General features: G+C 40.0%; 1 protein-coding gene across 1 annotated transcript in view; it reads right to left on the bottom strand.

Annotated features, from left to right (window-relative positions):
* The window catches only part of LOC144222953 (uncharacterized), a 125113-nt gene that overhangs the window by 14244 nt on the left and 95780 nt on the right, over positions 1-15089 (bottom strand). The window contains exon 3 of the mRNA XM_077753661.1: positions 1400-1504. Coding sequence (XP_077609787.1) covers positions 1400-1504 — 105 coding nt within the window. The remainder of the gene's footprint in view (positions 1-1399; positions 1505-15089) is intronic.

Raw genomic sequence — 15089 nt, 5'->3', positions numbered from 1 at the left:
CATTCCCTAAAGTGAAGTCCATCAAACAAATGAAAGGCAAAATGCACTGATTCTCCTAAGTGATGTGTAGGCTTGAGTTTACATTTCATGCCAGAACTGAGGTGCCCTGGTACTGTTCATTTGGGGACCACATGCTCAGGACAACAAGCCTCCTTACAATGGTGTACCAGTGTTTCCTCACCCGGGTGCAGAGATAGAGTGATGATTACCCTGTCCCTGGCCTCCTTCTGGGCCTTCCAACAATGGTACTACTTGGTACCAGCCCTGAGGCTCTGTGGCACTGAGACAGGACCACCTCATTTCCCATGGAAGAGCAAATAGTCTGCAGATGTCCACAGCCAAGTCATCAACAACCTAGGTTGGTTTTAACATAATCTAGAGATCCCCAAAGTCAACCTTTCAAATAGTACATGCTTCTTAGATTAACAACCGTCCTTCAAAGGACATGTTTGTTTGACAAGTCTAATATAAAGATCTTCCGCTTGGTAATTTGACCTTATTGGACCATAAGGAAAAGCCAGGAGACACGCAAAAGCCTGAAATTATCTTAGGCCCCAAAAGAAAATAAAATGCACAGCACAAAGGATAATTTAAATCACAATTAAAAAAACAACAATACTGGATTGTGGATTCTTTTAAACATTTCCATACAAAACTGGAAATGTACACAAAACTTTATTATACTGTGATCTGACAGAGAAAAAGAGGCTGTCTGTATCCACAGGATTAACAACCTCGACAGAACTGATGTCAATTCTCTTAAGCAGCGAGGCAATTCAGATAAACAATGAGTCATTTAAATAAATGCTTGGTCTGATTATCTCTTTTTCAAAGAATTAACTGGTTGCTTGATGAAAGTGCTCAAAGGGGTCTGATATTTTAACATTGGAAGACCTAAGTTGAGAATCTTTGTTAACTTTTTTTTTTTTTTAAGATTTTAAGTTTAAGTAATCTCTACACCCAACTTGGGGCTTGAACTCACAACCCTGAGATCAAGAATTGAATGCTCCACCAACAGAGACAGCCAGACACCACTTTGTTCACAACTTTCTTAAAAAAGAAAGAGAAATCAAAACTACTTACCATATATTTTAGGTGCCTCTGTAGGTAAAATACACCACCATAACCACTACCACTTCTCATAAAAACGATTGGAAAACCTCCCCAACCTTTCACCTCAATTGTTCAATTCAACAGCATTACAGAGTGAAATGTCTGCTGTATGATCAATGTCTGATTTTACTAAATGGCATAGGAAAGAGGATTAAAATAAAATATACTGTAGGCCAAACCATTCTCTTCCACAACAAAGTTCCTGCCTTGGCCCAGTCAGTAGGAGTGTCCTCCCTCTCTTCCATCCCTATCATTGTCCCTGCCCAAGGGAAGAGAAGTGACTCACCCAAGGAGTGTGACTGCAACACCTGGCAAGCAGGACCTGAGGTCGCAGGGGCAGCCTCTGTCTGTCTGTTTCTTTCCGTCTCTCCATGGCTCTGAATGCCCTGACCTGCGGACAAACACATTCTTAGCTCAAACATTCAGGAAGTGGAGGGGGCCTCATAGTCTGTGATGGCCCAGCCCTGCCTGCAACAGGATGTGTGAACTGTGTGTAGAGACAAGGAATTAGGAAGCCCACGTGGGCACAGAGCTATGATGTGACCTCTAATCAGGTTTATTAGTAATTAAGTTGAGATATTGGTCTTCTATCTTTCTGTTGGTTCCAAACTCAGGAGGGAAAGAGAGGGATGTTATTTATTGCCCTTCCCTGAGAATCCAATACATTTAAACTTTAATTATCTATTATAGTAATATTTTGATTCTCCATTTGACCTTCTAATGCTGGCACCAGATTAAACCTGAATAGAAGAATGGGAATGCCTTGAATATCTATCAATGAATATTGATGTGCTGGTAAACATTCAACAACCAGCTTTCTGCATTGGGGGTGGGTGGTGGATGGGGAGGAAGTCCTGGTTTGTCATACTTGATCCCTTTTGTGGTGTGAATACTGCTACCATGACCCATTTCAAGCTGCCAATGTGAGTGACATCACTGCTCACAATGGGCTCTCAGAAACTGGTATTAACCGGCTATAACACCCCATTATCTATAAAGTATGAGGAGTTTCTGTCATATCCTGAAAATTAAATGCCAAGAATTATTGTGCTAATTTTATAAACAAACAACCACTTTATCAACTATGGAAACTAATAAAGTACTATAATACTTATTATCCAGCTATATATTAAAGAAGAATCACCCACTTCAACATCCAGTTCAAATAAAATAACAAGTTGAAACATCCTTCCCTTCTTCTCTACATCATTTTATTTACCTTTCTCCTCTTTCTTCTACAAATCAGGGTGTTTGGTTTTAAGAAGTAGCAGCAGAAACAACCCTCTGAAGGACTATTTGTGGCAACGTTCATGAAGATTAAGAGTGGAGACACATTAAGAAGTATGAATACTTGTGAAGTCCCCTAGCTAGGAGCTCCTGAAGTCTAGAGAAAGTATGGTGCATTGGAAAGAATGGGATTGCAAGTGACAGAGCTGGGTTTGAATGCTAGCTCTGGCGTTTACTGGTGTTGCCACCTTGGCAAGGTGGTTAACAGCAGGCCTATAACACACTCTCTGTCATTCCTGAGGAAATGTCCCTGGGAAAAAAAGAAGGAAGATAATTTGGTCAAACTTCCCTGTAAGCATGTAATACAGACATCCAAGAAAACACACTAACACTGTTCGTAGTGGGAGAATCCTTATCTGTAGAATGCTTTGGGCAGGATGAGCCTGATCTGTCTAAGATTGATTACGAGAGTAATCAGATCTACAATTTATGTAATTTTCCTCCCTAAAAACTGTCATGTAATCCATTTTACTACTGAAATATAACATGGAGATGTGTCACGAAAGAAATGGCTCTCTTCTGTGTAAAGTAATGTGACTGCGTATATCATGTAGGGATCCTGTTTGTTACTTAGGACCAAAACTAGTCCCAGTGCAGCAGGAAATGACCTGGGAGCTGTGTTGGTGGGTCCCAGACTTCTCCCTGCTTCATTAGTGCCTTGAAGTTATTTGTATCCTTGAAACTATTAGCAAAGCCTGCTACTGTGTGAGATATATGATTCTGTGGGCCTGATTTGATTATCTGGACCTTTGTGCTATCTCACACCCTAGCAAGTTAGTTAATCCTTTGATCACCAGTTTTGTCATCTGTAAAATGGGGATGATGATGTTTACCTTCCATAAATGTTAAAAAGAATAAACCAGATATGTACTGATGCATAGCAAAGTACAATAGATGTCTCTAAACCCTCTCACTCTCCACTACTGAAATGATGTTCTTGGGTGTAGGTATTAAGTCTCCAGAACTCATTCTGTGATATTGTGATTTATTTATTTATTTTTTAAATGTTTGTTTATTTTTGAGAGATGACAGAGTGAGAGAGGGTGACCCAGAATCTGAAGCAGGCTCCAGGCTCCAAGCTGATAGCACAGAGCCTGAGGCAGGGCTTGAAACCATGAACCTTGAGATCGTGACCTGAGCTGAAGTTGGACACTTAATTGATGGAGCCACCAAGGAGCCCCTGTGATATTATGATATATAATAAAAAATAGGGCGCCTGGGTGGCTCAGTTGGTTGAGCGTCTGACTCTTGATTTCAGCTCAGGTCATGATCCCAGGGTGGGATTGAGCCCTGCCTCAGACTTCCTGCTGAGTGCAGAGACTGCTTAAGATTCTCATTCCTCTCTGTTCCTCTCTCTGCCCCTCCCCTGATCACTGTCACCCTCAAAATAAATAAACGAACTTATAATAAGGAATTAGGAAGCCCACATGGGCACACAGCTATCCATAAATGTGGATCTTTCTTGACTTGTGATGGGGTTATGTCCCAATAAAATCATCATTAAATTGAAGGTACCATAAATCAAAAGTGCATTTCAAATCCCTAATCTACCAAATGTCATAGCTTAGCCTAGCGTATACTAAATATGCTGAGAACACTTAGCCTACAGTTGGGCAAAATCATCTAACATCACATCTATTTTATAATAAAGTGTTGAATAACTCCTGCAATTTATTGAATACTCTACTGAAAAGTGAAAGACAGAATGGCTGTATGAGTACAAAGTGGTTATAAGTCTATCAGTTGTTTACCCTTGTGATTGTATGTTTGTGACCGGGAGCCGTGGCTTGCTGCCACTGTCCAGCATCATGAAAATTGGACTTAAAATTGGCATCTAAAGTAAGAGGGCCAGTAGTGGTGAGGGGTGGGGAAAGCAGTACTGTGAGACATCCCTTAACCTGTGGGACCTGATGATATTTCCAGACAAGTAGAGATGAGGTTTTGGGGTGATGGTAGGGTTTGGAGCTGATGGCAAAGAAAGAATTCTTGAAGATGTCTTTGGTGCAAAAAGATTATTTTATTAAAGTACGAGGACAGGACCCATTGTTAGAAAGAGCTGCCCAGGGACCACAAGGAGAGACTGATTATATACTTGGGAACTGGGGGAGGCAAAGTCAAGGGGAAGCTTCCAAAGGGATTTTCATATGCTAAAGAAGATTTGTAGGATACTGAAGGCTTAGCTATTGTTAAGCTAAGGTTGCTTTTCCCTCTAGCAAAGTATTAGAATTAAGACAGTAGGGAGTTCCTGGAGAAATGTTCTACTCTGCCTGCCTCAAGTATCTGTTAATGGGCTGCAGGTTATAAGAAAATTTAATTTTACTCCCCTTTCCCTCTTGCCTTTGTTCCCACATCACTATGGAGGGGAAGGTGATACTAGGGACTCCAGGAAACTGAGTCTATAGGTTTCTGGATATTAGGCTATTGATAAGATTGCCTTTTTCTTGTAATTTGCTAAGATATTTGTAAACCATGTCCTGTATGACTGTGTTCTCTATCAGTTAACCATTTGTTTTCTTTCCTTTCCTTTGTTCTTGGGCAGTCAGGAATGTCTGAGGAATATCGCACATATCCCACCTGGGGGTGGGGAGTGCTAGCTTGTATTTTGCCCTCAGCTTGCCTTATGCTCCCTCAATAGGTAGTATCAGAATTGAGTTAAATTGCAGGAAACCCAGTTGGTGTTGCAGTATGCTTGGAGTAAAGAAAATCCCTGAAACATTTGGTATCAGAAGTGTTCAGAGAGTACTGTATATAATGTAAATGAAAACAATAGAGTTTTTCTTTAGAATTAACTGTATTAATAAAGTATCTGATGAAAGAGAAAAAGTGGGTCAATTATGCAAACAGTGGAATATGTCAACTCTTTTCTCTATATTCTCTATTCTCCAAATTATGCACAAATCAATGGGGTGTCAACTGTAAACATACTTTTTTCTTTTCTAAAAAAGAACCCCTGCTCTTTCCAGCTCTCACTGCCTCAGCAAGAGGAGCTGCCTCCACATTCAAGTCTCTACAACAGCTATTCATGGGGAATGCCTCTTGATTTCCAGTCAAGGAGAACAAGCAGACATAGCACCAAACATAGCAATTGGAAGACTCAACCCCTGCTATTAACAGGTGTGATACACCACAAGACTGTGGGTGAGGAGCTAGCAGCCCAAGCCAAAGGTAACCCTGGTGGTCATGAAGTAGAGATCTGGCCAATGAAAGTCAGCCGCCTCCAACTTGGGGATCACCATCAACCAGAACACCCAGGCCACCCTCAGCAGCACCTGGCACATGATCCGCAAGAACAAGTACTGTTCCCCCTCTGTAAACCACAGCCATCTGCAGAATGCATATCATCTGTGCAGCCAGAAGCCAGTGACACTGAAGAGGAAGCAGGTCCACCCACGAAGAACTCCAGAGACCACCCCTTCAACCCTGACAGGAATAAAGATATCAGCTGGCTTGTCAAGGAAGGAAAAGGAAAGGAAGGCAAGAAAAGGAAACACATGAAAAGAAGGAAGGAAGGAAGGAAGGAAGGAAGGAAGGAAGGAAGGAAGGAAGGAAGGAAAAGGAAAGGAAGGGGAAAGGGAGGAAAGAAAACAAAAGAAAAGAAAAAAGGAAGGACGATCCTAAAATACCAATCTGCTTAAAAACTTCTAAATTATTAAAGTAGATTTCTGGATTAAAACTCTGTGTAGCATCACTAAAATTTTTAAATAAAATAGATGATCTGGTAAAAGTAAAAAAAAAAAAAACAAACTCAAAAAACCCCAAAAACAAAAACAAAAACAAAAATCCATTTGTTTCCCTAAGCATTTACTCAAGAAGCATTTATTAAGCACCTCCTATATGCCAGGTACATGCAAAGCTGTGATAACAGAAAGGTGAACAAAACAACATGATTCCTGCTCTTTCATACAGCATTTATAATCTGGTAGAGGAACCATCTTTAAACAAATACCACACAAGTAAATTTATTATTACAAATCCTGTTCAATGTTGAGAAGAAAAAGTATAGACAGTATGAGAGAGTAGACAGGAGGACTATTTTTATATTGAGGCTCAGAGAGCAGGACTTTGAAGCCAGGGCTCTAAGGACTAAAAGCATTAGCCAGGAGGTAGCTGAGGTGTGGGGAGGCAGGAGGAAGAGCCTCCCCAGTTAATTCTAATGTTCAGGCAGGCAGAGAACAACTACACACATAATTTCCCCCTTCTTGGTTTCCTCTTGGATGCTAGGCATCCACATTCTCTGTTTTCCTTATACTTCACTGGCCACTTCTTTTCATGGTTTCTTCTGCTCAATCTGCCTTCTCTACTGATCTCTACATGATAGAACTCTACAGGATTTTCCCATTCTCTCTTCTCTTCTTTCCATTTAAGATTTCATCCACCCATTGCCTTATATAAAATCTATATGCTGTTTAAAAATCAAATATATTTTTAAAAAATTTTTAATGTTTATTTATTTTTGAGAGAGAGAGAAACTGAGAGCAAGTGGGGTGGGGGGCGGAGCAGAGAGAGGGAGACACAGAATCTGAAGCGGGCTCCAGGATCTGAGCTGTCAGCACAGGGCCTGAACGCGGGGCTCGAACTCACAGATCATGAGATCATGACCTGAACTGAAGTCAGACATTCAACCAACCAAACCACCCAGGCACCCCAAAAAATCAAATATATTTTAAAGACTGTATTGTCTTTATTCAATGATTCATGAAATGAGCACCATCCAATCTAGAAGACAGAAAGGAGTGCTGAGGAGCTGTGCAAAATGAAAGACTTTTTATAGGCAGAAGAGAGAAGAAATAAGGAAGTAATACGAGACAAAAAGCAGATTGGTCATTAAAAGGTTACTTTCCTTTAAGGGATGACAGGGGTCTATCAGGCCAATTACCTAGGTAGTAAAGATCAGGCAATTCCTGATTGATTGGCTTAAGATTCCATTTCTGGGAGAGCTGAAACTATAATTAAGTTAAATCTTGGTTTGGTGAGGTGAGGCTTAGCATAAGCAGCTCCATTTTGAGCCTGTTGTCTTGTTTGTACCAATGCTGACAACGTCTGACCTCCAGATCCAAATATTCAACTATGTGCTTCAGTCTCTACCTGAGTACAGGCACAAACATGCCTGACTTAACATGGCAATACTAAGCTCTCATTCCCCACCTGCTGCTCTTTCCTATCTGCGTCCTCTCCTGAGCTCTGCATCCTAGTAAATGGTCCCACCAACCACCAGTCACATATGTCATAAACCTATGAATCATTCTTGACACCTGCCTCTCCCCTCATCCAATCAGTCACTGAATCCTATTGAATCTGTTCTCAAATGCATCTTACTTCTCCCTATCCCCAAGGCTGCAATCTTAGTTCAACTCATTATAATCAAATTATGTTATTCTCCTACTTAAAGCCCCTGAGTACTGCCCATTGTGTTAATAATAAAGTTTCACCCTAGACCAATTAAAACACAATCTCAGGAAATCTTTTTCTCTGGGAAAATATCTGAGGCCTGGATATTTTTTAAAAAATTCTTTCTGGGTGATTCTAATATGTTGGCCTACCCTGTTGAAAAGCTCTTGAAGGTTCCAGTAAAACTCCTCTCACTGGTGTAAGGCCCTTGGTGGCCCAAGCACTACCACCTTCAGTGGCCGGTGGGGATAAAGCTAGAGGGAGTGAAGTGTGAATGAAAGTGAGAAAGTGGTGGCCACTTTCTGGAGGTTGCTCTTTCCAGAAACCTGACTAAGAAGGAGATCAGAGATACTAAATGGTAACTACAGATAGGTTTGGTTTTTTATCTTTGGCATTTACAAAATGTATAGGATCTGCACCAATATATCATGATATAAAATTTTTTTTTTTTTTGAGGGAGAGAGAGAGAAAGCAAATGTGTGTGCACTTGTGCAACCTGGGGAGGGGCAAGGAGAGTCAGAAAGGGAGAGAATCCCAAGCAGGCTCCATGCTGTCAATGCAGAGCCAGACATGGGGCTCAAACTCACAAACCATGAGTTGTGGCCTGAGCTGAAAACAAGAGTTGGATGCCTAACCGACTGAGCCACCCAGACACCCCACACGAGATGAATTTTTAATTAAATATAAAATACAAAATATGGGCAAACTCAAACTGTCCAGCAGAAGGCAGTGCGGGAAAGTCAGAAAGTTCAGAAGCTCTCCAATGACATCCTGGCATCACCACTTTCTAACGATGTGTTCTTGGACAAGTTAAGTTATCAGAGCCTCAGCTTTTTTTCTCTCTAAAATAGAAAACAACACTTAGCTCATAGAAGGTTGTTGTGAGATTTAACAAAATGACCTATACAAAGAATATGCAGCACTTGCGACATCAGTTCCCAAGCTCTCCATAGTACTCTGGTGCCCTCGAGTGGCTTCCTAGACAGCTTAGAGCCCCATAGTGCACCCCACCTTACCACCCTCATGGGCAACTCAATATATTTTGGCACTTTTTGAGCCTCTCCTCTACCACCAAACTTCATAATCTCTTATGCATCCCTACTACACAATCTTAATTGAACTGGACAAACATAAACTAGGTAAACTGATACCCAGAAAGAGATACATCAGCATTGCAGATAGTGCCAGGCACTGCAAGTGAGATATTCCAAACCTGAATAGAAGGATTGCTTAACATGCAAATTTCAAACATTGAAGCCATAAAGAGCTGGTTATTAAACTGAAGGAACTGTTTAGCACCCCCAAAATTGCACCATCAAGTAGTATCTCAAACTCCTACTTTATCTCACATCACAGTTCCACCAGGGTTATTCTTTCTGTGACACATTGGATCACCTTTTTGTTCAAAATCATTTAAAGGCTCTTTTCCTGCTCCCATCCCACCCTCCTTTTCCTGCTTGCCATCCTACACTGGCAGAACATTCCTTGTTAGTGCCCCCTTCCATACCATTGTGGAGCGGAATTGTTAGCACCAAAGAATAGAATATATATTCTCACACTTCTTCCCTTCCTATTTAGACATTAGAGAAGAATCTTCTGCCTGAAAATCTACTGAGGCTCCCTCCAAAAGTAGAGAAAGATTTCTTATCTTTCTCTTCCTTCTTTTACTTGGGGGTGGGGTTGGGGGAGGTTGAGGCAATTTTTCCCTTCTTCATTTTTTACTTTTTTAATTTTAGAGAGAGAGTGGGAGAGAGAGTGAGTGTGGGAGGGGGTGGATGGGGTGGGAGAAAGACAGAAAGAGAGAGAGAGAGAGAGAGAGAGAATCTCAAGTGAATTCCACACTCAGCATGGAGCCCAACACAGGGCTCGATCCCATGACCCTGGGATCATGACCTGAGCTGAAATCAACAGTTGGATGCTCAACTGACTGAGCCACCCAGGAGCCCCACCCCCTTCATTTTTTAATTGGAATTTTTACTGAGAAAATTGTCAATTCAAATGCAGTTGTAAGTCATAATTGAAAGAGAGATCCCCTGTCCAGTTTCCACCAATGGTAACATTTTATGAAACTATAGAATAATATACATTCAACCAGAATATTGACATTGATACCACCTACCTATCTTATTCAGATTAGATTTCCCTAGTTTTACTTGTACTCTTTTGTATCTGTGTGTATTAAGTTCCACACAATTTTATCACCTGTGGGGGTTAGAATACCTACCATCACAGTCAAGATAATGAATAGTTCCAACACCACAAGGATCCTTCATGTTGTCCTTTTATAATCATACACACCTCCATTCCCCCCACTCTCTATTCCTTTTTTTTTTTTTTAATGTTTTTTATTTATTTCTGAGAGAGAGAGAGACGGAGAGAGGGAGAGACAGCATGAGAAGGGGAGGTCAGAGAGAGGGAGACACAGAATCCGAAGCAGGCTCCAGGCTCTGAGCTAGCTGTCAGCACAGAGCCCGATGTGGGGCCCAAACCCATGAACCGTGAGATCATGACCTGAGCCGAAGTCGGAGCTCAACCGACTGAGCCACCCAGGCGCCCACCCCCCCCAACTTCTATTCCTAAAACCTAGAAGTTATTAATCTGTTCTCCAATTGGAAAATTTGCCTCTCATAAATGTTATATAAATGAATCATATGGCATATAACCTTTTGGGATTGTTTTTGTTTTTTGTTGTTTTTGTTTTTGTGGGTTTTTTTGACTCAGAATAATTCCCTGGAGATTTCTCCAAGTTATTGTCTGCATCAATAGCTCAATCCTTCTTATTGGTTAGTAATATTTCATGGCATATATGTACCACAGTTTGTTTAATTAGTCACCTGCTGAAAAACATCTGGATGGATTCCAGTTTTTAGCAAATAACTGTTGCTATGTACATTTGTGTATAGGTTTTTGTATGAACATAAGTTTTCATTTTTCTGGGTCAATGCCCAAGAGTACCATTGCTGAGTTGAATGGTAATTGTATGTTTCATTTTTTAAATAAACTGTCAAACTGCTTTCCTGAATGACTGTACCTTTACATTCCTACCATCAATGTATGTGATCCATGTTTTTACTTTCAGATCTTCTTTATTCCTGGCTTAGCCAAGATATACTATCAGAAAGTAGATAGCTCTTTAATGGCTCTCACTCATAAAGGTTCTGGATCAAACTCTGAAAACAGGAGGAAAAATTGCTGCTGCTCTTTTGGATGATAACAATAGTTGGCATTTATTACATCCTTAACTGTATGCCAGGCACTGTGCTAAAGGCTTCCTGTGTACAAATCCACTTATGATTCAAAACAGCTCTATGGATAGATTCTATTATTTTCCCCAGTTTGGAAGCTGAGGCTCAGAAACAGAAGTATCTTGTTCATGGTTACAGATCTAGTTAGGTTAGGTTAGCTAAATAGGTTCATGGTTACAGAGCTAGGATTTGAATGTAAGGGGCTGTGTTCTCAACCACCATATTATACTTTCTCCTGAATAATAATGAAAGAAACATCCCTATGTTTCCAGAAAGAGCTGTACAGGTTATGTTGTAGTTAGGATAATGTTTTTCTTTTGAAATATAAATGTAGATTTTATCATGTCTGGGAATTAACATATATCCTTGGAGAGAGAGAGAGAAAGGCAGAGACAGAGAGAGAGAGAGAGAGAGTGAGTGATTCAATAGATATACATTGATTTCCCCTCAAAGGCTGCACCCAGTCCCAGCTATGTCTAGTCCCATCCCCTGCACCCCTCTGCATACCTCAGGCAGCAGAAGAATGGTCCTCACCAGCAACTTGGAGGGGACAACAACATATCCTAGGTAGTATAGTGTGGGACGGAACTATCTCAGAGTAAATAGGAGGTCTTGGCAAATGCTTTCTCTGTGAAACATGAAGAAGAGGAAAATAAATGATATGATATGATGATGATGCAAATATACTATAGTGAAAAATAATAATAATTAAAAAAGGGAACAAATAACAACAAGCATATAAAAGGTGATGGATGCAGTCTGAAAGAAAATATGACTCAAAAATTTTAAAAAATTTCCTTCCAATGTTTTCGTATTATATGAAAACCTAATAAGACTTCAAAGACAAAAACGGGTAAAACAGTAGAGGTAGATGGGATAGCACCAAGACTGTTACTTGAGGACCCAAACAACACCATGAGAGAACTAATACATGTGAAAGATAAAGATCAGATAGACTCAGAATGGAATCACAGGTCTGACAGAAAGGGAAGGTGCAGTGTTGTCACTGCACATTCAGAGAAAAAGGATAAAGGATTTTGACAATTAGAGAGGAAGTAACAGATATGAAACAGAGATGGTGATGATCCTATACAAGGATAATTGGTGTCTATGACATAGAGAATAAGACAAATGAAACAGAAAATGGGTATTTTAAGTTTTACTTATTTATTTTGAGAGAGAGTTAGAATTCCAAGCAGGGTTAACACTGAACACTGAGACTGACATGTGGCTCTCTCATGATCGCAATATCAGGACCTGAGCAGAGATCAAGAGTTGGATGCTTAACCAACTGAGCCACCCAAGTGCCCTAACAGGTTTTTTTTTCAATTTTTTTCAATTTTTAATTTTTTTATGTTTATTAATTTTTTTTGAGAGAGAGAGAGAGTGCAAGTGAGGGAAGGACAGAGAGAGGAAGACACAGAATCCGAAGCAGGCTCCAGGCTCTGAGCTGTCAGCACAGAGCCCGATGAGGGGCTCGAACTCAGGGACCATGAGGTCATGACCTTAGCCGAAGTTGGATGCTTAACCGACTGGGCCACCCAGGCGCCTCAACAGGTTTTTTTTTTTTTAAAGCAAACTTTCCAAAAAGTAATGAAGAAGTAATTTTGCAGATGAAATAGGGAGTCTATGTTCCAGGAAAAAATGACATAGAATTATTAAAATAGATACATAGCCTGGTTAGGTCAATTACCTTTGGGGATCAAAAGGAAGAGTTCAAGAAATCCAGTTAGAACAAACAAGTCAGCTATAAGAGAGAACAAAGTTAGACTGGCCAGCCTTCTCCACAACAATCAAGGAGGATAATGTCAATTCTTCATCTACTAAATTCTGATGGAAAGAAAGTATGACTCAGGAATACCCAAATGTTTCTGTTGTTTGAAAATAAAGGCTACTGGTACACATTCTCAACCATGAGAGGCCTTAGCAGATATAGTCCTTCTTCGGAAAAACTACCAGAGATGAAATCAACTTGGATTTGCCAGGGGAAAAGCACTGGTATTCTTTTTAGTATTAAAAGGAGTCAGTGTATGCACTGGGTAATTCAGGAGTTAGACCACCTGAGTTTAAATCTTGGCTCTGTCTATTCTTACTTTTGGCTTTAGACAAAGTATTTATCTCAGTTTCTTTGCCAATAAGATGAAGATGATAATGGTATTGTGGGTAGCAAATGAAATAATCCATGTAAATTTCTTAGTATAGTGCTCAGCATTAGATACTATTATAAAAAAATTAAAACACAATTATTAAAACATTATAGCTTCAAAATTTGATGGCTTTTTATAATCTTTTACAGTCATTTTTCCCTTAATTTTATATTTATTTATTTATTTATTTTATTTCTGAGAGAGAGACAGTGTGAGCAGGGAAGGGTCAGAGAGAGAAGGAGGTACAGAATCAGAAGCAGGCTCTGGGCTCTGAGCTAGCTGTCAGCACAGAGCCCGATGTGGGGCTCGAACCCACAAACCATGATATCATGACCTGAACTGAAGTTGGACACTTAACCGACGGAACCACCCAGGCACCCCTTCCCTTAATTTTAGGAATGAATATTTTTGTGGTAAAAAAATTTTTTTAAACACTGAGCTCTGAAAAGGTGAACCATAAATTGGTTGGTAACATGGATACCTCTGGAGAAGAACACTGGATAGATGAGAGATAGAGTGAAAGGGAGAATTTTCATGGCTTTTCACCCACATGCAACTTTTGAAATTTGTACCACATGAATATATTATTTTATTTTATTTTGGCATTTATTCATTTTTAAGAGACAGAGCCCGAGCACTGGGGGGGTTGCGCAGAGAGAGAGAGAGCTACAAAATCCAAAGCAGGCTCCTGGCTCTGAGCTGTCAGCACAGAGCCTAATATGGGGCTGGAACCCACAAACCATGAGATCATGACCTGAGCCAAAGTTGGACGCTTAACTGACTGAACCACCCAGGCACCTCTATTATCTATTTTTTAAGGCAACTAAAACTAAAGAAACATTTACCTGTTTCCATAACTCCTTCATTTTGATCACAGTTTCTTGTTTTTCTTTTTAAATTCAAGTAAAATTTAATTTAATAATTTATGTAAAATTAGCATGTACTATGGCTCCATTTTTGCAAACCTATTCCTAACAAGACAGCCTTCACCTGTATATCTGCAAAGAAAGGGATCTGAAATGATATCTAATGTTAACAATGATTATTTCCTAGGTGATGTAATTTAAGGTATTTTTTTCCTTACTTTTATTTTTTAGAATGCTTGAATTTTTAACTAAGTATTTATCATTTTAAAAATGTTAATGTTTCAGAGAAAGAAAAATTGTTACCAATTGTTACCTTGGTTGACAAGGAAGAACAAGGGGTTTGTCCCCACCTCATAAGGCTCTGAATGCCAAAGACCACCCTGGAGGGCCCTTAGTCTAGTCCCTTACTCTGAAATTAGTAAATGCATTGGTAGGGGGTTATTATGTACCCACTGTGTGCCTTGCTGATTCCTTAAGTGGTAGCCTAATGCCTTGAGCAACCTTCCTGCCAAACTGGACTATCTGTTGTTTCCTAGTATGCTTTTGCTCCAGACACCTACAAGAGCCTCTACCTTGCAGACCCTTAATTCCATTTGTTCTCCAAAGCCATGGCAGAAACTGCATCTTCCATGTACCTTTCCCTAACCTGTCTACTCGATTTCCCCCCTTGGAAGCCCCATAGCACCTTTTAACAACTATTTATGGCAATTTATTCATTCAACAAATGTTTACTGAACACACCCATGTGCCTTATATTTGTTTGTATTACATGTCTTACCCTCTGACTTAGAATAATTACCAGAGGGCAAGAAGCATGTCACACTCATTTAGTATTTCTACAGCAGCCAGCATAATACCCTTTAAAGAATAAAAGTAAAAAAAATGTTTGCTGGATAATTAAAGGAGCACTATGATATGACAGAAAACATATGTATTGGTTTCTGACCCCAGTTGCTAGCACAAAGCTCCTAAAATCCTTATAAATTCCTAATTGAACGAGCATGAGGAGCATCTTTTGTTCTAATCAGGTGATTCTGGGTATG

The sequence above is a fragment of the Crocuta crocuta genome, unplaced genomic scaffold (genome assembly GCF_008692635.1).
Source record: "Crocuta crocuta isolate KB4526 unplaced genomic scaffold, BGI_CrCroc_1.0 scaffold30, whole genome shotgun sequence".
Taxonomy (NCBI): domain Eukaryota; kingdom Metazoa; phylum Chordata; class Mammalia; order Carnivora; family Hyaenidae; genus Crocuta; species Crocuta crocuta.
Note: the sequence above shows the minus strand (reverse complement) of the source record. Positions and strands in the feature narration are given on the sequence as shown.